Genomic DNA, 27,957 nt, shown 5'->3' with positions numbered 1-27,957 from the left:
TCTCGGCCCCTACTCGGAGGTGTCTCCCAGTTAGGCGGGAAGTCAGGGACCTTGAACCGAAGGACCGGCTGAAGCCATGGCAGAAGGACATAAATTGTAAAGATTTCATGGACATTTATTAGATCCTCAAATTAATACTTTTATAATTTCTTATGCCTGTCTTTACTGCAGTCTCTGAACATAAATTGTGAAGATTTCATGGACATTTGTCACTTCCCCAATCAATACTCTTATAATTTCCTATGCCTGTCTTTAATCTCTTATCATCTTCATAAGCCGAGGATGTATGTTGCCTCAGGGTCCTGTGATGATTGCATTATGTGTACAAATTGTTTGTGAAACGTGTGTTTGAGCATTATGAAATCTGGGCATTCTAAAAGAACAAGATAACAGCGATTTTCAGGGAACAAGGGAGATAACCATAAGGTCTGACTGCCTGTGGGGCTGGGCAGAACAGAGTCATATTTCTCTTCTTGCAAAAGCGAATAGGAGTAATAGCGCTCAGTTCTTTTTCTCAGTAAGGAACAGCCCTGGGAAAACAATGCATTCCCAGAGGGTGGCCTCTAAAATGGCCGCTCTGGGAGTGTCTGTCTTATGCAGTTGAAGATAAGATATAAAATACACCCTGGTCTCCTGCAGTACCCTCAGGCTTGCTAGGATTAGGAAATTCCAGCCGGTGAATTCTAGTCAGACCGGTTTTCTGCTCTCAAAAACACTGTTTCCTGTTAAGATGTTTATCAGTGACAATGGGTGCACAGTGGGACATGAAACCTCATCAGCAATTCTAATCTTGCCCTGGCCTTGTGATCTTGCTCTGCCCCCATTTTCCTTGTGATATTTTATTGCCTTTTGAAGCATGTGATCTCTGTGACCCACATCCTATTCGTACACTCCCTCCTCTTTGAAAATCGCTAATAAAGTCTTGCTGGTTTTGTGGCTCGGGGGCATCACGGAACCTGCCGACATGTGATGTCACCCCCGGAGACTCAGGTGTAAAATTTCTCTCTTTTATACTCTTTCTCTTCATTTCTTAGACCGGCCAACACTTAGAGAAAATAGAAAAGAACCTACATTGAAATATTGGGGGCTGGTTCCCCCAATAGGCTACACGGGGTTCAGGGACCTACTTGAGGAGGCAGTCTGTCCATTCTCAGAGCTCAAACACCATGCTGGTTCTGAGAACCACTGCTCTCTTCAGAGCTGTCAGACAGGGAAGTTTGTGTCTGCAGAAGTTGTCTGCTGCCTTTTGTTCAGCCTGTGCCCTGCCCCCAGAGGTGGAGTGTATAGAGATAGTAGGCCTTGCTTGAGGTGTGGTGGACTCCACCCATTTCAAGCTTTCTGACTGCTTTGTTTACCTACTTAAGCCCCAGCAATGGTAGATGCCCCTCCCCCCACCAGGCTGCAGCCTCGCTGGTTGATCTCCGACTGCGCTAGCAGTGAGTAAGGCTGCATGGGCATGGGACCCGCTGAGCCGGGCATGGGACCCGCTGAGCCAGGCATGGGAGAGCAGTCTCCTTGTCTGCCATTTGCTAAGACTGTGGGAAAAGCACAGTATTTGGGCAAGTGTGTACCGATTTTCCATATACAGTCTGTCACAGCTTCCTTTGGCTAGGAAAGGAAAATACCCCGACCCATTGCGCTTCCTGGGTGAGGCGACACCCTGCTGTGCTTCAGCTTGCCCTCCGTGGGCTGTACCCACTGTCCAACCAGTCCCAGTGAGATGAATCAGGTACCTCAGTTGGAAATGCAGAAATCACCTGTCTTCTGCATCAGTCACTCTGGGAGCTGCAGACCAGAGCTGTTCCTATTCAGCTATCTTGGAATGGAACCCAACCATTTCTTTTTAATCATCACATGTTAAATTTGAAGGAACTGGCTTAGTTTTTAGAAGAGTGATTAAAGTGGAGGGAAAAATAGGACCCTTAAGGAAAATCAAAAGATAGTGACTTATTTAGCTAGAAATAAGGACTTAATATCTGTCTTCAAATATATATATGGCTTTGTGGAGTGGTTTTTGGACCAGTAACGCAGCTTAGTAGGTTTAGTTGAAAGACTTTTGTATTTGGAGTGTGACTCCTGACTTGAATTTTCAAGTTAGTTCAGCTGTTGATATGTCACTTTTACGTCTGTGAAAATTAAGACAATTTATAAAACTTAAAAATGTTACGTAAATGTTAATTATTGCTCTCAATTATCTCAGCAACCATACAAAAGCAAGTAAAGAGGAAATGAAACCTATATTAAAGAATGAGAGGGAAAAGTTGGAATCCAGGTGATGAAATACCGGGAAAAGATTCCTAGGAAAGATTGGTAGTTTTTTCCAAATGTACTAAAATAAGGGGAAAGACAGTTCTTCTAGGGAACACCAGACATCATCATGATAAGCGTTTCCTTAATTAACCCCATGGGTACATTTCTGTTCTAAAATTCTATCACGATTTTTTTGTTTTTTAATTTTGGTCTTAAGGAAATGAAACTAAGGATAGAACTGTTTGCTATAACATTACTTTTTGTTTTTTGCAGGCATAATGATTATAAAGTGGTTTCTCCTGCCTTGCGAGCTGTGGGAAACATTGTCACAGGGGATGATATTCAGACACAGGTATGAAGAAGTGGTAACTTTTTTTTTTCTTTTAAAAACAGTATATTGAACTTCATGATCATGTTTCTATTATCGTATTTTACTCCATATTATTAGGGAAACTTGATACTCTGTTACACTAATGTTTAAAAATGTTGGGCCGGGGGCAGTCGCTCATACCTGTAATCCCAGCACTTTAGGAGACTGAGGCGGGCGGATTTCCTGAGCTCAGGAGTTCGACACCAGCCTGGGCAACACGGTGAAACCTCATCTCTACTAAAAATACAAAAAATTAGCCAGGCGTGGTTGCATGTGCCTGTAATTCCAGCTACTTGGGAGGCTGAGGTAGAAGAATCGCTTGAACCCAGGAGGTAGAGGTTGCGGTGAGCCGAGATCGCACTGCTGCACTCCAGCCTGGGCAACAGAGTGAGACTCTGGCTCAAAGAACAAAAAAAAAAGTTGGTTTTGGCATCTACTCTCAATAACTTCATTATCTCTGACTTGACCTGTTGCTTGTAGTAATTTGGGGTTCTCCTATGATAGTGACTATTTTTGGTTAGAGAGATTTGTTTTTATTCACTCCTATTTGAAATAGTTCTCATGGGCATCAGAAGCCTCTAGTAGCATCTTTTCTCTGTCTTTTTCATCTCAATATCACCTTCTCTGATAGCTGTCTCCTTTTGTACATGGTAAGTCCCCTGTGTGAGGAAGATTCTTCCCTCCTACTTTCTAATGTCACCATCTACTCTTATTCAACTTCTGTATCAAGACACACCATTCACAGTGCATTATTCTAGCCATATTTCTTCCTGAAATCTCAGCTGTGTTGTGATGTTGAAGTCTTTTAGTTCTTCTGCCTCATTGACTATTTATTTCTCCCTAGCAGGCTCCTTTTCCTCTTGTCTCCTTTTGTGGACATCTTCCACAGGGCAATCCTTCTGCCTCATTCATAGATCTTATTTGTAATGTCAGTGATTACCCTTGTGTGCATGGATTCAGAATTGGGAATTGGGTTTTAGCCTTAGCGTTTCTTCACCAGTTGTGACTTTCAGCAATACATTTAATGCCTTTTCTAATCTCTAAAATTAAGGAGATTAGATTTGTTCTCTCAGGTGTCTTCTAACTGTAATGTATTTACTTTAAGTATATTCTGTACACAAGGGAACTCATTTCCCCTTGTATTACCTGAACTTCTGCTTATGTTCCCTGTATCAGTGAATGGCACCATCAGTTCCCCTGAAACCTGGACATCAGTTTGATTCTTTCCTCTCCTCCAACTCCCTCATCAATTATTAAATCCTGTTGTTCTGTCTCTAGTCATCTTTTGCAGGGCTTAGTTCAGACACTTCAGAAGAGAATTAGGAGAAGAAAAGAATATATGTTTGACTATATTTGCATAAAATTTCTCTGGAAGGATATACAGGGAACTGAAAATGTTGGTTGTCTTTGAGGGGAACTGGTTGGCTGGGATACAAGAAGGGGAAAGAGGCTTTTAACAACTATAGAGTCTTTTATACCCTCTGAATTTTTGAACCCTATCAGTATCTTTCTGTCCCTCACCCACCTCCATATGCTGTATGCTTTTGCCATCTTTGTTCCTTGAAGTGGCTGTGGCCACTCTCAGCTCTGAGTTTTAACGCATGCTTTATTCCATATGTCTCCACTGCTACCCCTTGCTCTGACTGCCACCTCACACATATCCACATTCTCTGCTCCTAATGTTTTCTTGTTCTTCAAGTCTTGATATTAACATTATTTTCTCTGAGAAGCCCTGTTTGACCCTAAACTCTTAAGTTAGGTACTTATTTTTTTTTTCTTTATCCATCAGAATATTAATCACATTGTATTGTAACTAATTACTAGATTTTAAGATTCTAGAGGTGGATTATATCAGTGTTTATTTCTGTGCCTCTGTAAATCGAATAATTTCTGGCACAATATATAGAGACTTAAAGAATATTTATTGAATGCAATGAAGTTCTGAATCTATACATCTAGTTCTGACCTATCTCAAGTTTCAGTCCTATATCTGCAGTAGTCCGTTACGTATTTCTGCTTGCATATCTCACATTTGTCTCACAGTATATCTTCTTTCCTCCACAAAGCAAGTTCCCAGTTTTTATTTTTCCTATTTCAGGTAATTATGTAACTATTCTATTTACCTACACATGAAACTTTGCAGTCACATGTGGTGTCTCCTTCCCTTATACTTTGTATAGCAAGTTGCCAGGTCTTCTTGATTCTTATTGTTACTAGAGCCCCATCAAATTATGTTCTTTTGGTCCTTGTCACACACACAGGTTGTTGCTGTACCCACCCATCCTCCGACTGTCTTAAGCAGTTACTTGTCTCTATTCCCCCTAATAACAGCTGAATCTTTCCTAAAATAATGTTATTTGCATTATCTTCCTCTAGAAACAATAAGCTGCTTTAGTGCCTGTAAGATAAAGAACCTTGAAAGATTCAAAGGAATTTCTCCTTAAGATTTTAGTCTCATTCTTCTTTCTAGCCTATTATTTTTGGGGCATAGAACTCTTTTGTAATAACCTCATCATGGCCAGGTATGCTGGCTCATGCTTGTATTCCTAGCATTTTGAGAGGCTGAGGCCAGGAGCTCCAAACCAGCCCATGCAATATAGTAAGACCCCATCTCTAAAAACTTTTTTTTTTTTAATTAGCTCAGCATGATGGCATGTAACTTTAGTCCTACCTACTCAGGAGGCTGAGGCGGGAGGATTGCTTGCACCCAGGAGTTTGAGGTTGCAGTGAGCTATGATCATGCCACCACACTCCAGCCTTAGTGATAGAACGAGACTGTGTTTCTTAAAATACCCCCAGTATTCTGTTCTTATGGTACTTTGTAGTAGCTTGTCTCTGCATTTTTTCATTTCTAGCTTATGTGCAGTGTCAGTCCCTCTTTTTGCTAATGAAATCCTATTGCCTATTTAATAGGCATAAAAGACTTGATTTTAATTTGCATTTCTTTCATTACTTAGGAGATCATTTTCTATTAAAATTTTAGTTTCTCTTTTCAGTTTACACAAGGAAGATAGCAACCCTCTCATTTGTTGCAAATATTTTTCACATTGGATGGTGTACATTTAAAATCTGTTACGATTTTTGACATGAAAACATGTTTCATGAAATTTTTATTTTCCCCTATAATTTATTTTTATGCTCATACAGTCTTTTACCATCCCCAAGTCAGCTATTTTCTAATATTCTGCTTTGTGATTCCTTTTAAAAATATTTACTCTTAAGTAGTTACAAATTTATTTTGGTGATTTAGGGTTTGTATTAGTCTGTTATTTCATTGCTATAAAGAAATACCTGGCCGAGTGCGGTGGCTCCTGCCTGTAATCCCAGCACTTTGGGAGGCCAAGGTAGGTGGATCACATGAGGTCGGGAGTTCAAGACCAGCCTGACCAACATGGAGAAACCCTGTCTCTACTAAAAATACAAAATTAGCTGGGCGTGGTGGCGCATGCCTGTAATCCCAGCTACTCAGGAGGCTGAGGCAGGAGAATTACTTGAACCCGGGAGGTGGAGGTTGCGGTGAGCAGAGATTGTGCCATTGCGCTCCAGCCTGGGCAACAAGAGTGAAACTCTATCTCAAAAAAAAAAAAAGAAAAAGAAATACCGAAGACTGAGTAGTTTATAAAGAAAAGAGGTTTAATTGGCTCATGTTTTTGCAGGCCGTACAGGACGCATATAGTAGCTTCTGCTTCTGGGGAGGTCTCAGGAAACTTAAAGTCATGGTGGAAGGTGAAGAGAAAGCAGGCATGTCTTATGTGACGTGAGCGGGAGCAAAGAGTAGAAGAAGGTGCTACATACTAGAACAGAACCATGGGGATGGCGCTAACCATTCTTGAAGGATCCACCCCCATGATCCAGTCACCTCCTACCAGGCCCCACCTCCAACCTTGGGGATTACAATTTGACATGTGATTTGGGTGGGGACACAGATCCAAACCATATCAGGGTTAAGAACTGATTTTGAAAAAATTGTCTTTAATCTGTTTAGCTTTTTATTCCAGTTCTGTCATAGCCACAAGTCATTGGAAGAAACAATTAACTTATTATAAACTTTATAAATAGCTGTACTTGTTTCTAGAATAGATCTCTATTCTCTGTGTTTAGTGATTAATTCTTAAATCTGCCATATACTATTTTAATCAAACTTTTATTATTTTAGTTTCTAGTAGAGTAGGTCTTCTTCATGTGTATTTGTGTTACCTCCTTAACCTTTATAAACTGATAGCTGAGGTCATATCTTTTTTATCTTTGTATCCTATAAAGCACCTAATATACCTCATTAAGTACATATTCGTTCATTGACTACCAAGTAGTGTGTTATCAGAGGACCTACAAATCTGAGACTCCTGACTTTTTTGGCCATTTGATATATTTACCCATTTAGAAGACTTAACGCTATTGGGATGGGAAGGTGAATGAGTAATGCTTTTGTAATTACTAATAGTAACATTATTGTATCTTATTAAGTACAGTTTAGCAGTTGTGAATGTGTACAATGAAACTGTATTGATACTCTTAGAAACTAATTCTTATTAACAGTGAATACTTTTTTTTACCCGTATAAAGTTACTTATTTATAAAATTTCAAGGGGAGATGTTATGTCTTTCATAAAATATGTTCCTTAAGTTAAATATTTATATTTAGAACAATACAATAAGTAAAATTTTCAAACTTTTTCTTTTAGGTAATTCTGAATTGCTCAGCTCTGCAGAGTTTATTGCATTTGCTGAGTAGCCCAAAGGAATCTATCAAAAAGGAAGCATGTTGGACGATATCTAATATTACAGCTGGAAATAGGGCACAGATCCAGGTAACCTCATAGGACCTAACTTTTCTTTAAGTATTTTTGTTGAAAAGTAAGGTTTTTTTTCTCAGTCACCCTTTAAAACATATTTGTTGGCCGGGCGCGGTGGCTCACGCTTGTAATCCCAGCACTTTGGGAGGCCGAGGCAGGCGGATCATGAGGTCAGGAGATCGAGACCACGGTGAAACCCCATCTCTACTAAAAAAAAAAATACAAAAAATCAGCTGGGCGCGGTGGCGGGCGCCTGTAGTCCCAGCTACTCGGAGAGGCTGAGGCAGGAGAATGGCGTGAACCCGGGAGGCGGAGCTTGCAGTGAGCAGAGATCGCGCCACTGCACTCCAGCCTGGGCGACAGGGCGAGACTCTGTCTCAAAAAAAAAAAAAAAAACATAACTTGTTTTTGGCTGGACACGGTGGCTCCTGCTTGTAATCCCAGCACTCTGGGAGGCTGAGGCCCGTGGATCACTTGAGGTCAGGAGTTTAAGACCATCCTGGTCAACATGATGAAACCTTGTCTCTACTAAAAATACAAAAAATTAGCCAGTCGCAGTGGCAGGTGCCTGTAGTCCCAGCTACGTGGGAGGCTGAGGGAGGAGAATTACTTGAACCTGGGAGGTAGAGGTTCAAGGGAGGATGGAGCCACTGTACTCCATCCTGGGTGACAAAGCAAGACTCCATCTCAAAACAAAATAAAACAAAACGTATATTATTGAAGACCACTAACTTTCAATGTTGTTGTCTTATTTCATAGTCAGCTTTTTACTTTATCCTAGCTTATAGATGTTAAGTCTTTTGAAATTTACACTTAAGCCTTCGTTTTTTCTGTTGCTTTTGATATCTGATGTTTCACCAAGATCCAAGAAATAGTTATCGGGGGAACCACCTCCAGTGTTTCATGTAGGTTCTTTTCTATTTTCCCTAAGTGTCGACCAGTCTGAGAAAGGGAAAGATTACAAAAGAGAGAAAGTTTAAAGCTGGCTATCTGGGGGAGATATCACATGTCGGCAGGTTCCGTGATGCCCCCCAAGCCGCAAAACCAGCAAGTTTTTATAGTGATTTTCAAAGGGGAGGGAGTGTACGAATAGGTTGTGGGTCACAGAGATCACATGCTTCACAAGGCAAATGGGGGCAGAGCACGGGGTGAAATTAGAATTGCTAATGAGGTTTCAGGCATGAATTGTCATTGATAACATCTTATCAGGAGACAGGGTTTGAGAGCAGACAACTGGTCTGACTAAAATTTATTAGGCAGGAATTTCCTTGTCCTAATAGGCCTGGGAGTGCTAAGGGAGACTGGGGCTTATTTCATCCCTTATCTGCAACCATATAAGACAGACATTCCCAGAGTGGCCATTTTAGAGACCTCCCCCTAGGAATGCAGTCTCTTTCTCAGGGCTGTTCCTTGCTGAGAAAAAGAATTCAGTGGTATTTCCCCTATTCACTTTTGTAAGAAGAGAAATAATGATTCTGTTCCGCTTGGCTCTCAGGCAGTCAGACCTGATGGTTATCTCCCTTGTTCCCTGAACATTGCTGTTATCCTGTTCTTTTTTCAAGGTGCCCAGATTTTATATTGTTTAAACATACATGCTTTATGAACAATTTGTGCAATCAACGCAATCATCACAGGGTCTTGAGGCGACATACATCCTCAGCTTACGAAGATGATGGGATTAAGAGATTAAAGACAGGCATAAGAAATTATAAGAGTATTGATTGGGGGAAGTGATAAATGTCCATGAAATCTTCACAGTTTATGTTCAGAGAGTGCAGTAAAGACAGGTGTAAGAAATTATAAAAGTATTAACTTGGGGGAACTAATAAATGTCCATGAAATCTTCACAATTTATGTCCTTCTGCCATGGCTTCAGCTGGTCCCTGCATTCGGGGTCCCTGACTTCCTGCAACAAATAATGTCTTGTATTTTCAACATGTTTTGATGGGCTTTATGCTGAACACAATTGGCTTTAACTCTTTCCAAGTAAGATACTTATTTTTCCAGTGGACCCATGTAGTAGATTGCCTCAAATTTTCATGAATTTTTGGATACCCATTTTTCTTTAAATAGTTACTTGGTTTTTACTTTTGTCTTTGTATTGGTGGGAGGGTAACTCAAGTGAACGACAAGCAGTGGGCCAAAGTGTTCAGCCTGGGCAATGTTCAAGGATGGAACAATGGGTAGGAAAAGATATAACACAGACATAGAGGGCCTTGGAGATGAATGGAAACAGAGAGGTCATCTAATCCAAAGTTTTCATTTACCACAAGTTGTGTGTGTGTGTGTGTGTGTGTACTGAAGCGTCCACTACATTATAGCCCACAAATATATACAATTATTATTTGTCAATAAAAATAAAATTTGAATAAAAAGATGAAACGGCTCATGGAATTAAAATGATTTGCTCAAGAGCACCTCTAGTAAAATGACAGGACCGGGATTGGGTGTCTTTCCACTAATCAACTTTGTCAAACTTCGTTGACGTCCTTCACAGGTATAATAAGAGTTTTTGACCAGGAAAGCATTTTGTCCCCAAAATGCTGAATTAGGAACTGAGATTAATAACTATAACAATCTGTAGCATTCATATGAGGTGATTTCATCTGTATTTGATTGCCTGTCACCACCAGGCTTTTTTATGCAGAACTTCTCAGTTTCTTAATGTAGGAAATGATATAAACCCATGTTAGGTACTTGAGCCAGGGAGAAACAGGGAGAACGTAATTTTGGGAAGGCTACTTTAGTGTTAGTACATGAATGGGATTGAGTAAAAGTACTCCATCCAACTATAAGGCTTATTTTGGTAATCTGGGAGGTGGTGGCTTGGAATAGCATGGCAATGCCAAAGGAAAGGAAAAAGATGGACTCAGGATTTTAAAAATTGAGAATGTAAATTAATAGCCTTTGTGAACTAGAGAGGCTTAAAAAGAAACTTGATATAGCGGGCAGATGGTGTGTTTGAGGTGACTAGCAGACCTAACATAAACTGCTTGCTACCCTGGGCTGATGCTCCAGTGAGAAGTGAGGACTAGAGAGTTTTCGCACATGGAAGTTTACATGCTATGAGAGAATTGAATAGCAGAGGAGCAGAAAATTGAGCTCTTACAATTTGTTACTATGGGCAGAACAAAAGAGGAAAGTAAAAGAGAAAAGAACTCAGAGAAAATAGGAGATTATAAGATCATAAACTCCAGGGAAGATGTTTTCAGTGATACCAAGACAGAATAAGGATTAGGGATAGGCCAGGTACGGTGGCTCACACCTGTAATCCCTGCACTTTGGGAGGCCAAGGTGGGCGGATCACCTGAGGTCAGGAGTTCAAGGCCAGCCTGGCCAACATGGTGAAGCCCCATCTCTACTAAAAGTACAAAAATTAGCCGGGCTTGGTGGTGTGCGCCTGTAGACCCAGCTACCCGGCAGGCTGAGGCAGGAGAATCACTTGAACCTGGGAGGTGGAAGCTGCAGTGAGCTGAGATTGCACCACTGCACTCCAGCCTGGGCAACAGAGTGAGACTCCATGTCAAAAAAGAAAAAAAAAGGTTAGAGATAATGACATAATTCTTTTCAATTTATTTCTGACAGGAGAAGGGGTGTTAATAGTCAAACTAGCTTAGAAATTATAATTAGTATCATGAATATTTTTATAAATCTCACAGTTTTTTCCATTTAAGTTTTTCTTTAATTTTAGACTGTGATAGATGCCAACATTTTCCCAGCCCTCATTAGTATTTTACAAACTGCTGAATTTCGGACAAGAAAAGAAGCAGCTTGGGCCATCACAAATGCAACTTCTGGAGGATCAGCTGAACAGATTAAGTAAGTACCAATCAGGCAGCATATTGTAAGTAAAAGAAAAATTATTATTGTGTCTATCACTTTATAACCTCCCACATATTACCTAGAGTAAAAGATTAGCTGCCTTTGAGGGGAAAGGTAAGTGAGAGACGATCTTATCAAATAAGAATGTTTAGTTCCAGTCCTTAGGAAATTGTCCTTGGTGTCATAATTAGATGTGTATTTAATTCTTTATATCTCTCCCATTTCTTTTTGCTGAAAAATAATCCTGGGATATAAGAAGTAAGGCATAGTTGAGGCTTGAGGCAATAGAAATCCTTGCTTCAACCTACTCTGGAGCTACTTGTCAGAAATATCTTGGGTAATATAGGTTACCTGTAGAACTTAGAGCCCAAGTTTAATAACTCACTCTTGCCCTGTTTAGTTTAGATGTCTTAATAGTAGAACTGGATCAGAAATGAAAGAGTGGTATGTCTGAGAATAAAGTGCCAAATTTAGTAGAGGCAGGTATCTTCTAAAGTACTATGGTATTCAGTTGTTAAAGAGAGGAGCTGTAGCAGCTCAAGACTTAAATGGCTCCCTTGGTAGCAGCTTAGTGATTGATTGATTGATTGATTGAGATGGAGTCTCTCTCTCTTGCCCAGGCTGGAGTGCAGTGCACAGTCTCGGCTCACTGCAACCTCCGCCTCCTGGGTTCAAGCGATTCTCCTGCCTCAGCCTCCCTAGTAGCTAGGATTACAGGTGTGTGCCACCACACCCAGCTAATTTTTGTATTTTTAGTAGAGATGGAGTTTTGCCCTGTTGGCGAGGCTGATCTTGAATTCCGGAGCTCAGGCGATCCACCCACCCGCCTCTGCCTCCCAAAGTGCTGGGATTACAGATGTGAGCCATCATGCCCGACGAGCAGCTTATAAGCTTAATGAGTGGAAGAAAACATAAATATGGATGGGAATCAGTTCTTCAAATGAGCATCATATAATTAAATGCAAAATTCAGGACATCTAGTATTTCAGATAGGGAAAAAAAGTAATGATGAAGAGAAAAATGGAGCCTAGACTCAGCCTGACTTAACTTTATAGGGAATCCAAAATTAGGGAAAGATGGTTTCAAATGAGTGCTAAAGCATTAACTCGTTACTCATACGTAATATCAGACAAACATAGCTACTACTTACATTGTTGCTTTGTGGACTGAATGTAGGCATTCATCAGATGCTAGTTTTGAGTGTTCTGTTTGGAATTAAAAAATAAAAATAGCGTAACAAAGTGCAGAAATTTATCAGGTAGAGAAAATAAGAAATATGTACCTGAAAGAATAAAATTACAAACAGATTAACATATGCAGTAGCTATTTTGGTAAAGTTCATCATGGGCAGGTTATTTCAGGGAGACAGAAGCACATTTGTCTTGTAGGTTTTTTCCAACCTCCAAAATTCTGGTTCTAGAGTACTATGATTTTAATTATGCTGTCACCAGATGGCAAAAATAATGAAGTATTATAGTTATTTGAATAAGCTTTATGTTCAAATTCACGTTTATAATTATTGTCTCTATATTTTATAGTAAATATATTTTTTTTAACTGAAATAAGCCAGGCTGGGTGTGGCAGCTCACGCCTGTATTCCCACCACTTTGGGAGGCCAAGGCAGGCGGATCACAAGGTCAGGAGTTCGAGACCAGCCTGGCCAACAGGGTGAAACCCTGTCTCTACTAAAAGTACAAAAATTAGCCAGGTGTGGTGGCGTGCACCTGTAATCCCAGCTACTTGTGGGGCTGAGACTGGAGAATCACTTGAACCCGGGAGGCAGAGGTTGCAGTGAGCTGAGATCATGCCATTGCACTCCAGCCTGGGTGACAGAGTGAGACTCTGTTTCAAAAAAAAAAAAAAGAAGAAATAAACCATAAACATACATATTTTATTATGCCATCTTTCATGAGAAAGTATTCAGGAGTATTTTGGTCTGTTAGAGAAGTGTAGAATTGCTACTGTCCCTTTTTAAAATTCAGCATAGCTATTTATAATAAAATTAATTATCAATCTCCTAGCAATTTCTTGTTCCCCACACGAAGAGTTACCTTGAAAGAATGTCACAAAAATATTACAGTCCAAAACAAACTGACTTTATCACTTATAAAAGACATCTATCTGGCTTCTGCTTATTCTTGTTGCAGATACCAGATTTGGATGCAAGAAACAATTCGAATATTTTAGGAAATCTCTTGGTCGGGCGTGGTGGCTCATGTCTGTAATTCCAGCACTTTGGGAGGACGAGGCAGGCAAATCACTTGAGGTCAGGAGTTTGAGACCAGCCTAGCCAACATGGAGAAACCCTGTCTCTACAAAAATTAACTGGGCGTGTTGGTGTTCTCCTGTAGTTCCAGCTACTTGGGAGGCTGAGGTGGGAAAATCGCTTGAACCCAGGAGGCAGAGGTTGGTTGCAGTGAGACAAGATCGTGCCACTGCACTCCACCCTCAGAGACAGAGTGAGAGACGCTGTCTCAAAAGATAGAATGTTTTAGGAAATATCTAGAATTTTAGGTTGAATATAATAAAATGTTAATACATATATAACACATGTTCTTAATGAAGGATAAGGATTATTAATGAAATTAGAGAAAGATTCGTCAAAGAAGTGAAACTTATCATTTGTATAGAGATTTGGCAATTTTGGAGGGGAGAATAGCATGAGGAAAAGTGAGAGAATGCAGTGTTTTTGGAGGTGGCAGGTCAGGCTTGCTATAGGTCATTCTTTCACAAGGATGGTTAAGTAATCGACTGGTGAATACTGGGATGAAAGCCTCAGTCTTGGGTATTGGGAAGACTTGGCCTGTTTAAGCTCACCAGTGACACGAAGTAAAGGCCTGTGTCTAGGTTCATTATTTTTCTGTATGGATGTTCATTTGTTTTAGCACTGTTGAAAAGGTGGAATCCCTTCTCCATTTAATTGCCTTTGCTCTTCTGTTAAAGATCAGTTGACTGTTTTTGTGTGGGTGTGTTTCTGGGCCTTCTGTTCTTTTTGTGTGGGTGTGTGCATGAATTTGCAGTTTATCTGAGAAACCAAACACACAGTTTATCTGAGAAACCAAACACACACACACACACACACACACACACACACACACACACACACACACTGGTAGTACAGTATAGGAAGTCCTCAATGTCATTGATAGGTTCCAGGAAACTTTGACTTTAAGAGAAACATTGTATATATCAAAACCAATTTTATCGTAGGCTAATTAATATAAATCAGTTGAGTTACTACGTGATATTTCTGGTCAAGGAAACATCACCAACCTTCAAAATATAGACCCAAAAACCTTCTAATATTAAACATTGAAACAGATGTGAGCTATACATAAATGTAAGAAAGATTAATAAAAACAAGTATGATAATTATTATCCAATTTTTGGTGAATCCGTGAATGATGGCAGTAGTAGTGGTGGTGGGTTAAATCAAAGAATACATATTTACAAAACAAAAGTTATGAGCATCTCCTACCATCCTACCACCACACAATTAAAAAAGCAATAGCATATAAAAAAGGATTCCCAGCACTAAAGGATTTAATGAATGAAAAATACAGTTGAGATCTTCAACAGTGGATTAGATCAAGCAGAAGAAAGAATTACTAAACTTAAAGATAGGTCTTTTGAAATAACCCAGTCAGACATGAATGAATGAATGAATGAATGAATGAAAGAAAAAAAGAATTTAAAAAAGAAAGCCTAAATGGCATTCTAGGTTACCATCAGGGGAACAGACATTCATTCAAGTATTGTGAATATCTGGGCCCTCTATTTTGTTCCACTGGTTTTTTGTTTGTTCTTTCACCAATACCACACTGTCTTGATTAGATTATAGTAAGTTGATAATGTCATTCCTCCAACTTTGTTCTTCAGTATCGTATTGACTATTCTGGGCCTTTTGCCTTCCCATGTAAACTTTAGAATCAGTTTGTTGGTATCTGTTAACTTGCTGGGATTTTGTTTGGGAGTATCACATTGAATCTATAGATCAAGTTGGGAAGAATTGCCATCTTAACAATATTGAGTCTTCTTGTCCATGAGCATGGAATATTTTTCCATTTTTTTTTTTTTTTTAGATAATCAGTTTTGTAGTTTTCCTCATATATATCCTGTTGTACATATTTTATTAGATTTACACTTTTTTGATGCTGATGTAAATGAGATTTTTTTTTTTTTTTTGAGACAGAGTTTCGTTCTTTCGCCCAGGCTGGAGTGCAGTGGCACGGTCTCGGCTCACTGCAGCCTCTGCCTCCTGGGTTCAAGCAGTTCTGCCTCAGCCTCTCAAGTAGCTGGGAATACAGGTGCCTGCCTCCATGTCTGGCTAATTTTTGTAGTTTTAGTAGAGACAGGGTTTGACCATGTGGGCCAGGCTAGTCTTGAACTCCTGACCTCAGGTGATCCACCCTCGTTGGCCTCCCAAAGAGTTGGGATTACAGGCTTGAGCCACCACGCCTGGCCTGTTTGCTGAGTTTTTATCATGAATAGGTATTGGATTTTGTTAAATGCTTTTTTGCATCCATTGAACGTTTAAGTTGATTACATTGATTCATTTTTTTAAAATGACGGATCAGCCTGGCATATTTGGAATAAATCCACTTGGTATATAATTCTTTGTATACATTCTTGGATTTGATTTGATAATGTTTTGTTGAGGATTTTTGTATTCATGTTCATGAGACATATTAGTCTGTAATTTTCCTTTCTTATAATGTATTTATTTAATTTTGGTATTGGGGAACTGCTGGCCTCAAAGATTGAGTTAGGAAGTATCACCACTGTTTGTTTTCTGGAAGAGATGGTAGAATACTAGTATCGTTTTGTCCTTAAATGTTTGCCAGAATTCACCATGGTGAAACCCTCATCCTGATATTTTCTATTCTGGGAAGTTATTAATTAATGATTCAATTTATTTAATACATGTAAGCCTGTTGACATCATTCATTTCTCCATGACTGAGTTTTGGTGGTTTGTGTCTTTCAAGAAATTGTTCATTTTATCATCTGAATGATCAAATGTGTGAGCATAGAGTTGTTTGTAGTATTCCTTTATTACCCTTTTAATAGCCATGAGATCAAGTGATGATTCTCTTCCATGATATTAGTAATGTTGTCTTTTCTCCTTTTTTCTTGTTTGGCTAGAGATTTATTTTTATATATGTTTGAATTCTTCCTCCCCCACACAAAAAAGCAACATGTGAGAGAGAAATAGATTAGCACTAGCAGTAAGTTTCAAAATGATCTTACCAAACATCCACATAATGCAACAGGATTCATTATCCCTGCCTCTCTGTACTCAACTTGAGAAACCAGAATGATAAAAAATGACATGACTATTTACTGTGAATGTGATACAGTAATCATGTCTCTGAAGTTCAAGTATGATTAATCTTGATTACATATGGTTATACATTCTGCTTGAATTAAAGGAAAAATACCAGTTCTAGAATCCTCTGACATTTGTTTATTCTTCCCACAACTTACTTTACTAAAATTCTAATCATCTTTGAAAGATTTGGCCTATCAGGCTTGTGCTGGCTTTTAGCACCAAGAGTGTCATGTTTGAGAGGTGTGGCCATCTATGGAAACAAAGATGAAATTACTCAAACCTATACTATTTTGATGAGTCGCTCATTTCAAGATACTAATAAGTGAGTATTCCTGTTTTTGGAATGCATAAATTGTGAAGGGAAAAGAATGGAGAAAGGTGCCAGAGAACTGGTTTGGGATAATTTATTTAGAGGGTGGTGTTGTTTTTGTTTTTGTGAAAAGGTATAGCTTGTATGGTTGAAAGAGTGCCTGTTTTTTTTGTTTGTTTGTTTTTGTTTTTTTAGTCTCTGCAGTGAAGTTGAGGATGACTCGTTCACTAATTTCATAAGTTTAACAAAATTAAAAGTTTTGTTTGACTACATTATTCTTTGTATTCAGGTACCTAGTAGAACTGGGTTGTATCAAGCCACTCTGTGATCTCCTCACGGTCATGGACTCTAAGATTGTACAGGTTGCCCTAAATGGCTTGGAAAATATCCTGAGGCTTGGAGAACAGGAAGCCAAAAGGAATGGCACTGGCATTAACCCTTACTGTGCTTTGATTGAAGAAGCTTATGGTAAGATGCTTTGGTTGAAGAAGTTTATGGCCAAGAATGAATTGGGTCATAGATAGAGTTCAGTAAAAACAATACTACTACTGCTAGGCACTGGATGAAAAGAGGACTGTTAGGAAATTGCTGCTTCTGCAGACTGGATGTTGCTTGCATATGTATTTAAGATGTCAGTTTATAATACTAGCTTTCAGATGTAATCCCAGCAGTCATTTCTGTGCTATTATAAAATACTTATGAGATACAAATAATCTTTCTTTACATCAAGAACAGAGATATATGACAAAATATAGTTTGGGAATATGTAGTTATGGAATTTCCAATATTTACTGCAGTTTTCAATAAAGATTTTCCTTTATTCTTCATTTTAGGTCTGGATAAAATTGAGTTCTTACAGAGTCATGAAAACCAGGAGATCTACCAAAAGGCCTTTGATCTTATTGAGCATTACTTCGGGACGGAAGATGAAGACAGCAGCATTGCACCCCAGGTTGACCTTAACCAGCAGCAGTACATCTTCCAACAGTGTGAGGCTCCTATGGAAGGTTTCCAGCTTTGAAGCAATACTCTGCTTTCACGTTCCTGTGTCAGACCAGGCTACCCAGTCGAGTCCTCTTGTGGAGCCCACAGTCCTCATGGAGCTAACTTCTCAAATGTTTTCCATAATACTGTTTGCGCTCATTTGCTTGCCTTGCGCATCTGCTCTCTTACACACATCTGGAAAACCTCCGGCTCTCTGTGGTGGAATACCCTTCTAATAAAAGGGTAACCAGAACGGCCCACTCTCTTACGGAAAAATCCCTAGGCTTTGGAGATCCGCACTTATATTAGAGTTATGGGAATATACACATATTAATGTGACTCCCTGTTTCTTGTGGGGGAATAAAAGAGGACTCCTCCTCATTCCCTTTAACATGGGGGAAAAAACTGACATTAAAAGATGAGACTATATCTTGAATTTTACACAACTACTTAACGACAAGGGAGATGTTTAGACCTGTTGTGTATACTTCAGAGTACTTTTCATGAGTTCTTCCACAGTGAACCCTTGGATTACCTGGTGGCTTTTTCTAGCCAGATTTGCATTAATCCTTACTGAGATTGGATGGTTTTCTTTCCTCTATTGGCGCCATTCTTCAGATATTAAAGTTAAACCATCCACTCCCTCACCTTCAGCCTTCAGTGAATGTGCTTTCTAGTTGTCAGGAATGCTGAAGAATTAACACTTTGACTCCTAAATGTGATACTGGTTTGTAGATTCCCTTAGAGCAGAAAGGAGAGGGGCACATATTAATTTGTATCGCTTTTGCTTCTCTTTGGTCTTTTGTGTCTTAGAATTTGGAAGTGGTTCATTTCTGTTGCTGGTATGAGGATTTCGAATACTTAGTAATCGAAAACCATATCCTGTAATTTAATAAAAAAAAACTAAGGAAGAAAAAAACCCTCCAATTTTCCCAAATGCAATCAGTGTAACTAGGGACTGTGTTTCTGCATTAAAACATATGTTTCAGGCTTTGTGGTCCTGATCAAGGTCCTCATTAAAAAATTGGAGTTCACCCTAGGTGCTTTTCCCCTCTGTGACTGGCAGATAACACATACTTTTGAAAGTAACTTTGGGATTTTTTTCTTAGGTGCAGCTCGATTCTAATCTTTTCATGCTGCACACGATTCCTTTAATGTAGCATCCTTTTCTGAAAGAAATAACCATCTTCTCAACATGACCTGCTTAACCCAAATAAGAACAGTGATCTTATAACCTCATTGTTCCTCAATCATTTTATTTCATCTCCTGCTAGTACTGTGCCGCTTTCCCCTCCCCCCACACAAAATAAAAACAGTATCTGCCTTCTGGCTCATTTAATGATGACTGCAATCTGTACCTGCAAATGGCGCTTCCAGTACTGTGTTCAGTGATCCACATTTGTGCTTGGACTGGAATGAAAAAATACGCTTAATTGCCAAGAGAACTGCAAATGAGTTCAATATGACTTCTCGGTGCTAGTTGGCCATCTTGACTCAATGTTGGGATACACTACCAGAGAAGATTTTTTTGTTGATGTGCTGTTCAAAGTGAATTCTGAAGGAAAAGTTTGCTCACCTCTGTTTCAGAGCATACCCTTTTAAACCTTTTTAGACTTGTCCTCTTCTAGAAGTCATTATAACCCCAAAGTGTAAAAGCTATTTGGAAGTTGCCCCTGACAAGCTATTATACATCTCTGGTAACTCCTGCTGAATGTAAGGGATATTCAGAGCTTTTCATACCTCATCATGATGTTATTTAAGCAGCCAACTTATGTGACCTGATTTAAACTTTTAAAAAATCCACTTCATTCAAACTAGAAAGAGTCAAAGACAAAGGACAATAATCAGCCAAGAGTGTGACGCATTCTTCGCATCTAGTCTGTAGTAGTGTCTGTGCTCTGGGATGGATACCGTCTGATGTCTGTTTGTTATTGATGGAGCAGCCACTGCAAAACTAGTCAACTCCCATCTATAACTGTTACTTTTTCTAGTGCTGCTTTGTGCTGAGAGAACATTTTAGTTTACTGCACTTGACCTGTAAAAGACTTTGATTCTTTGTAATTTTAGGGATAAATTAGGTGGTTAATTTAAAGAAGAAATTTCAATGTTGCCTTTACATCACATTAAAATATAACTTCTTTCAGAAGGATAATAGAAGCACTGATTCATAGTAAAAATCTTGTTTTTAGCTTTGACTTTTTTGTGGCTGTTTTTTTAAATTGTAAATTACTAGTAACATGTCATTTCTATAGGATGTTTTAAATTATGTACCTTCCATTGGATAGTTAAAATAATTTTATAAGCCAATTTGAGTGGGAAAAACACAAAGCACACAGTTGTGTCCCCCACATTAGGAAGAGTAGTGTGCATTCAGACATTAAGAATTTTTGCTAGCAGTTGGAGATGTTTCAGTGAGTGAATTAAAACAAAGTCTATTTAACTGACGTGATCTATTTTGTGTCTAAAACAGAGGAATTTATCTTGTCCTAGAAGTTCATGAACTATAAGATCTAAGTTTTTTTTTAAACAATAAAATGATTTTTTCTTAAAGTATCAAAGTTGGAGTTGGCTAAAAGTGAAATAGCATAACTCAGATATGTTGGAACTTGGTACTGAAGCAGCCTTTTTGGTAACAGAAATGACATTTTAAGGGGGGTAACTGTAAATCCTGTTTTTAGTTCTTTGCCTGTCAGATTCTGTTAACTTAGTTTAAATTCACTGCATACCCTACCACTAAGGCGTTGCTCCTTACAAAAGCGTGTTAATTTCAATACGGGAAAACTCTTTTGTAGTTTTATCTATGGATTGGGGAAAGTGGCTTTGTTTTACCTTTCCTTTTTATTCCCCTCCATCCTCCAAACTTCCAATCTATATTATTTGTAATGAGAACTTTGGTGGGGGAAAAAAAGCATTAAGAGAATTTTGGATGTAAAGGCATCTGGTATCTGATGGACCAGCAGGTAGATGTGGTTGGATTGAGAAATTCTGGGGAAGGTAGATGATAGAAGAAGGAGATTTTAGGAGACAGTTCTCTGTGGAACACTTTTTTTCATGTTCCTGTAACTAATTGATCAAGACCCTTTTAAACACTTATCTTTGTCAGTTCCGCTTTTGAAAACTCTATTGCCCTAGGATTGTTTCTTCCATATGACAGATGAAGGTTATTGGCTGTGAGTCATTTTCAGCATTATCATCACAGATAAAAAGATTGGCAATTAATCTCATAAAAAGTCTGAATTATTCCAGTTTGCTGCCGATTTTTGCCTAAGAAACAATATGTAAGTATATTTTATAAACCAAACTTTGTCAGCCAAATCTCCTATTGTACGTCTACCCACAGGCAACTTTGAATTCTCTAGTGCTAAATAAACATTTCAGCGATTTAATCCCCCAACTTGGGGATGCATTATGAAAAGGTTTTCCTGGAGTCAAGGGGTTTTTCTTTCTCGCTAGTTTCGTGAAAATTTTTGTATCAATAGGCAAATCATTATAACTTTTTAGGGGTTGATGGTTTTTAAGTATATTGGAAATTTTGGTGTCTAAGGATGATGTTAAGTGAAGAAAAGGGATCCACTTTTAGAAACCAGCATTGTTTGCTTTCAACTTTCATACTGTATGCTAACTCCAAAATGTGCTCATTTGCAGACACAGGTATGCCTATATACATGGAAGTCTCAAATCTGAATTTTTATCCATCTCAATGTGACCATTTCTCCCTGTTGTGAGGTGAACAGATTAAATATATCTGCCAGGTTGGGAAATATTTTGGTCTACCTTTTCCTGTCATCAGAAGTTAAAGTCATTTTAAAAAATTATCAAAGGTCAGATGTGACTACTACAGTAAGTTGGCTATCATAAAGAATATTCCATAAAATGTTTTATCTGTCATACAAAATTACTGGGTTTATGGCCAGATGTGGTGGCTCATGCTTGTAATCCCAGCACTTCAGGATTACAGGTTATATACAGGTTATAACAACGGATACCAGGACATCAGAATATGTGATAAAGCAAATATTTATATGCTAATTTAAAATATCAAATTGCTACTGGACATAAAATACATCTGGAAGCTTGGGGTAAGAAGAAAGAAAAGTAGTGTTCCGTTCTGTTTTCAACGAAGGATAAACGAAGTCCCCGAGTGTTTTCCCTATAGGTCAAATTAAGGAAACATGCCTTTATTTGATCATCTGTTGTACACCAGATACCTGGCTAAGGGCTTTCCTTTTTTCTCATGTAATCTTCCAAATGTTCTCTGATAATTATCACTATATTATAGATGACAAAGTGAAGACTTAAGAGAAATTACTTTGCCCCAAGGTTACAACACTTAGATGGCTGTTCAAGGGAGGGCAAGAGCCCTGCAAATTCTGTCTTGAAGAAAGCAGTGGCCACGCAGTAGTTCCGTGCCCAGGAACTCCCAGAACTAGACTTGGCAACCACAGCTGGGCCAGCCTTTTTTGTTAGACCATTCTTCCTGACTCTTGCTCACCATCAGCACACTTAAAATGACGAAATCAGGCTTAAGTTGCTTTTAGGTTACACAGACTGGAGTGTAGGCCCTCTCAGGCCAAACATCTTTCCTCTTCTGTGGTGCTAAAATTCTGTATGACCAGACAAGTATGGTAATAGGTTTTTTTGTGTGTGTGTGCAAACGATTTTGTGTTTAGTAAAATAATAGCTAAACACATGGATCCATTCAAACGCACAAATGCGGAAGGTATTGACACAGAAGGAAAGGCTTTGAAGAATTACTGCCTCAGGAAGCAGTGCCATGGATGTGAATTTAACACAGTCTACTTCTTCCTAAAGGAATATCATCCCAAGGAATGTCAAAAATTAAAATAACCTTTTAATGTACTGGTTGTTGAGTATTTCTGCTTTACCTCAAGTCATTCTGACCACTCTACATCCTGCTTCAAAGTGTTCTGACACTTAGATTTGGAATGGCTCTAATGATTCTTTGTACTTGAATGTGGTCTGTCAGGCCATGGGTGAGTGCCTTGCACATAGTAGACATTCAATAAATACTAAATGAAGGAATATGCATGCATCTTTGTGATGTTAGTAAAGGGTGCTTGATAAAAGAAAAAGGAATTCCTTTATGCTGTTACTTGAAACCAGGATTAACATCTTAAGCAAATGTCTCAACATGTGTTTTATATGCAGTTACTTTTCAGAAGACATGATGTGACCTGAAGTTTACAAAATCAAACATTGTCATAGCAGAGGTCTGGTATTTAAAAACAAAGTGTCTTAGAAAAGCTAGTGGCCGGGCACGGTGGCTCATGCCTGTAATCCCAGCACTTTGGGAGGCCGAGGCAGGTGGATCACGAGGTCAGGAGATTGAGACCATCCTGGCTAATACGGTGAAACCTCGTCTCTACTAAAAGTACAAAAAATTAGCCAGGCTTGGTGGTGGGCGCCTGTAGTCCCAGCTACTTGGGAGGCTGAGGCAGGAGAATGGTGGGAACCCAGGAGGCAGAGCTTGCAGTGGGTGGAGATCGTGCCACTGCAGTCCAGCCTGGGCGACAGTGCAAGACTCCATCTCAAAAAAAAAAAGCTGATGGGTATATTTTACAGTAAAGAAAATTATTAATATCCAACCAATGTGGAAGCTGCTGGTTGCCTTAGGCTATTAAACAGGGATTTTTCCTTTTTACATATTGTACGTATCACATAAGTGACAGATGAGTAGAAACAAAGATGATTTATTTCTTCACTCCATGACTGCTTCTATTTTGTTAAAGAGATTCCACTGACCAAGTATTTTATTCTGAATACAAAAAACATTTGAGGCAAAACATAGCCTTAGTTCCTGCAGACTACATTGTTTTATAAGTCGTACAAAATTACTGGGTTTATGTCTGGACGTGGGGGCTCATGCCTGTAATCCCAGCACTTTGGGAAGCCAAGACAGGCAAATCACTTGAGGTCAGGAGTTCGAGGCCAGCCTGGCCAACATGGCGACACCCTGTCTCTACTAGAAATAAAAAAAAATTAGCCAGCCATCGTGCCACACGCTTGCAATCCCAGCTACTCAAGAGGTCGAGGCAGGAGAATCGCTTGAATCCGGGAGGTGGAGGTTGCAGTGAGCCAAGATTGCACCACTGCACCCCAACCTGGGTGACAAGAGCAAGACTCCGTCTCAAAAAAAAAAAAAAAAAAAAAACACTGGGTTTACAAGTTTATTAAAGATAGCTTGAATGATTGTTGCCCCATTTCACTTGCACTTTGAAGGAGTCATTGTTTTCTCTAATTTTAAATTAATATACAGTCATTTCTGTGATTGTTTTTTGCAGAAAGTAAAATTACTCATTTAATTCTTTATTCATATCCACTTAACCTGCAGAAGGCCAATGGAGTCCACTGGGAGTCCTCAATAAGGATCACTGCTTTACCCACCACTTGGGCCTGGCATTATTAAGATACAGTGATGGGTAAGGAGAAAACAGAAACCCAAAAGACCATAGTGGGTGGTGAGAGAACAGGACCAGGTTTGAGAGAGATCTGCGCAGGCTGAGGTGTAAACTACCAGAGTGTGGAATGTTGCAAAATTAAGTTATGATTATGAGGAGTGTCCTCTTGGGAAGTCAAAAGTAGTGTTTGCTGGGCACAGCCCCAGTTTACATTTGGAGATCAGCTAACACCTGTGAATTATTTTACTGCCTCCTTTCACTTTTAAAAATGTCCCAGTTTAGATAATGTTATGTGGCCACTCCATATTTATAAAGCCCAACTAGATTTTCATACATTGGCTAATGGTCTTAAGCAACTAGGTATATACATAGTTGTATTAATGCTTGATATTGAGACTGGATTTGGTAGTCAAGAATTGCTATGAAGGAAGTTGAGACATTAATGTGGGAATCACTCCCACGCCACAGTTTGGTCCAGCACACATACAAAAATTGTTTTTAAATTTAAAAATTGCCCCATTTGTGGCAACACATCTGTTTTAGATATTTACAGTACTGAGGGGCAAAGGAAACACACCTTTATATTAAGATAAGAGACTTTCATTTCTAAGATGTCTATGGGAAATTTAAAGAAACCTAGTTGATTTCTATAGGGAGGAAACTTCCAAAGCACTTAGACGGTAAAGATTAAGGGCAGCAGAAAAAGAAACTGTTAATGAGACCATGCTTGGCCAACCCGGGCAATGTAGTGAAACTGTCTCTACAAAGGGTTTTGTTTTTTTTTTTTTTTTTCTGAGATGAAGGTTCGCTCTTGTCCCTCAGGCTAGAGTGTGATGGCGCAATCTCAGCTCACTGCAACCTCTGCCTCCTGGGTTCAAGCGATTCTCCTGCCTCAGCCCCGAGTAGCTGGGATTACAGGCGCCTGCCACCACGCCCGGCTATTTTTTGTATTTTTAGTTGAGAAGGGGCTTCACCATGTTGGCCAGGCTGGTCTAGAACTCCTGACCTCAGGTGATCCACCCGCCTCGGCCTCCCAAAGTGCTGGGATTACAGGCATGAGCCACCGTGCCCAGCCAACAGGGTATTTTAAAAACTAGCCGGGCATGGTGGCGGGTGCCTGTGGGAGGCTGAGGTGGGAGGATCGCCTGAGCCCTGGCAACGCTGCAGTGAGCTGAGATGGCGCCACTGCACTCCAGCCTGGGTGACAAGGGCAAAACTCTGTCTCATAAATAATAAGTAAATAAGAAACCCAAAATGCGAATCTCTTATTCTGCCACTTTGGATTTACCTACCTGTATCAGTATTCAGCAAAACTCTGTCTCATAAATGAATAAATAAGGAACCCAAAATGCAAATTTCTATTCTGCCACTTTGGATTTACCTGTATCAGTATTCCGTGCTCCTGCACCGAAATGTCGCTGCTTCTCCCAAGCAAGTAAACTGAAAATCTTAGTTCTAATTTCCTAAGGACTACAACGTTAGGACTACATGTTAATATCAGAACATGAATGAATAAACAATAGAACATAACTAGTTACATTCATAGCCTTGATTTTGTTTGCATAAGTTCCTAATACTATTTGTAAACAAATCCCAGACATCAAGAATTTCTTCTTAATAGGAATTTCTTCAGATTTTGGGAAGATCTGAAGAAAAATAACTTCTGGATCTTCCTATCAACACATCCTTTATTGTGTCCCCCCCCTGTCTCTTGCTTGTGATAGCTGTGGTGGGTTAAATATATTCCAGCACTAAGACCCTATCCTAGCCTTCATGTCAAGTGTTCATGATTCTTAAATTTTACTCTTCTAGTGCATACAACAGTTACTGGAAAATGCAGATTTAAATTATTTGAAACAATGACTAAACTCTGCTCCTGTGCTCCAAGGGGCTTTTAAGTTACCTTTTATTGGGTTAATAAAAATGGAAATAGCTTTCAATTGGTGCAGTTTCTAAACTTCTCAGCAAAAATCACTAATCCAGGCTAATGGGAAGAGAAGAGCAGCAGCAGGGTTTAGTTAGAACTGAACTTTAAGATATGCTGAAAGAAAAAAAAGTTCTAAAAGTGTTAACAAGGGGAGGTCCATGGAGACCTTAATAGCTAAAAACAGTTGTAATTTAAGGTATAGAAATAAGTACTCTAAACCATTTTAGAGTCCTTCTCAGGACTACCTCACTGTGTTTATACTATAGTTAACATGCACTAGCTAAGACTAAAGTATTTGTCCAATTCTTATTTAAATTTCCCCCTAGACTGGTAGGGTCTTAAAGTAATGATGTTTTAACTACAGTCGGTTTATTACAAGTGACCTAACGGTGCCTGTTGTGCCTTATAAAGGCCAAGACTTTCAATTATCCCTAGTAAGTATACAATAGGAAACCCTTTGTTTCCAAGTGCTTTTAAATTCTTGACGCTGATGAGACATTTGCATCGTGACCAGCCACCGGTAAAATCTTTCAAGCCATACTTTTTCTGCTTTTCTTGGGCACTCTTTTTTTTTTTTTTTAATTGAGACGGAGTCTCACTCTGTTGCCCAGGCTGGAATGCACTGGTGGAATCTCAGCTTACTGCACCCTCCACCTCCTGGTTCATGCGATTCTCCCACCTCAGCCTCCTGAGTAGCTGGGACTACAGGCGTGCGCTATCACGCCCAGCTAATTTTTGTATTTTTAGCGGTATTGGTTGCGCCAGGTTGGCCAGGCTGGTCTCGAACACCTGACCTAAATTGTCCCGCCCGACTGGGCCTCCCAAAGTGCTGGGATTACAGGCGTGAGTGCTCGGCCTCGGGCACTCTTTATTGAGCAACTACAGGTTGGATAAACTAGTAGGGCTTCCAGTTTTTTGGTAAACCTATTGTTTAAGTCTGCCTGGTCATCAGATTCCAGTCGTCTTGTTTCTGCCTCAGATGATAAAACTCTAAAATTATGGGATGTGAGATCTGGAAAATGTTTGAAAACACTGAAGGGGCACAGTAATTATGTCTTTCGTTGTAACTTCAATAGCATGTATGTTTTACACACTTTCATGACCATTAATCATCTCCTAAAACTGGGGGAGGCTCTCTAAAGCCTCCTTAAGAGTAACCGTATCCGTTACCCTATTCCACCAACCTCTTTGTCCTTTTCTGTTTCAAGCAACTTTGAGATCCCGACTTCTCTGTGGAAGCTTAAGCCGTAGATGCTAAAACAAACGTTTGCTCGTTACTCCCAGCAGAGCACCGGCTTTTAAAGGACCCTAACAGACACGTTTCTTAACCTTTACGAAACTTTTACAGGGGAAACTTGAACCAAGAATTTTACAATCTGGCATAAATTCTGTCACCCGCCCCCTGTGACTCCATCGCCACACATGCCACCAGGCTCCACACCACAACAAACAGGAGAGAGCGGAACCCATGCAAAGCAGGAGCTTCCCCTGTTTCCGGCGTCTGGGTGGATCTACGTTAGCTGCCGTTTAGGCAGCTTACGCGTCAAGTGTGGGCCTAAGCCTGCAGCTAAGGTAGGCATCAGCAAATGCAGTCCTTCTCTGTGACAATTTCCAAAAAGAAATGGTTTTTTGAAATAACGATCCACTGTTTCCCACACTATTCAGTCGGGTCTGGGACAGACCCTGTCCAGCTATTGCACTCACACAAGAAGGTAGTCGCTTTCGCATTTGAAGGGCGGGGCGAAAAAGAC

General features: G+C 39.6%; 1 protein-coding gene and 1 long non-coding RNA gene across 4 annotated transcripts in view; one reads left to right on the top strand and one right to left on the bottom strand.

Annotated features, from left to right (window-relative positions):
* KPNA1 (karyopherin subunit alpha 1) overlaps positions 1-22,721 on the top strand; it is a 94,638-nt gene extending 71,917 nt beyond the window's left edge. For all 3 annotated transcript variants that reach the window (XM_003275522.4, XM_030802155.1, XM_030802156.1), the window contains 5 exons: positions 2,524-2,602; positions 7,303-7,428; positions 11,105-11,232; positions 17,166-17,344; positions 17,710-22,721. In XM_003275522.4, coding sequence (XP_003275570.2) covers positions 2,524-2,602; positions 7,303-7,428; positions 11,105-11,232; positions 17,166-17,344; positions 17,710-17,897 — 700 coding nt within the window. In that variant the 3' untranslated portion in view covers positions 17,898-22,721. The remainder of the gene's footprint in view (positions 1-2,523; positions 2,603-7,302; positions 7,429-11,104; positions 11,233-17,165; positions 17,345-17,709) is intronic.
* LOC115832174 lies at positions 1,274-27,955 on the bottom strand. The gene is made up of 3 exons (XR_004027617.1): positions 27,911-27,955; positions 12,386-12,440; positions 1,274-1,921 (listed from the first exon to the last, which is right to left on the bottom strand). It is a non-coding gene; the product is annotated as an uncharacterized LOC115832174 (long non-coding RNA).
* Between the last annotated feature and the right edge of the window lie 2 nt (positions 27,956-27,957).

The sequence above is a fragment of the Nomascus leucogenys genome, chromosome 21, assembly GCF_006542625.1.
Source record: "Nomascus leucogenys isolate Asia chromosome 21, Asia_NLE_v1, whole genome shotgun sequence".
In the NCBI taxonomy this organism is placed as follows: domain Eukaryota; kingdom Metazoa; phylum Chordata; class Mammalia; order Primates; family Hylobatidae; genus Nomascus; species Nomascus leucogenys.
This window is presented reverse-complemented; position numbering and strand designations above follow the sequence as displayed.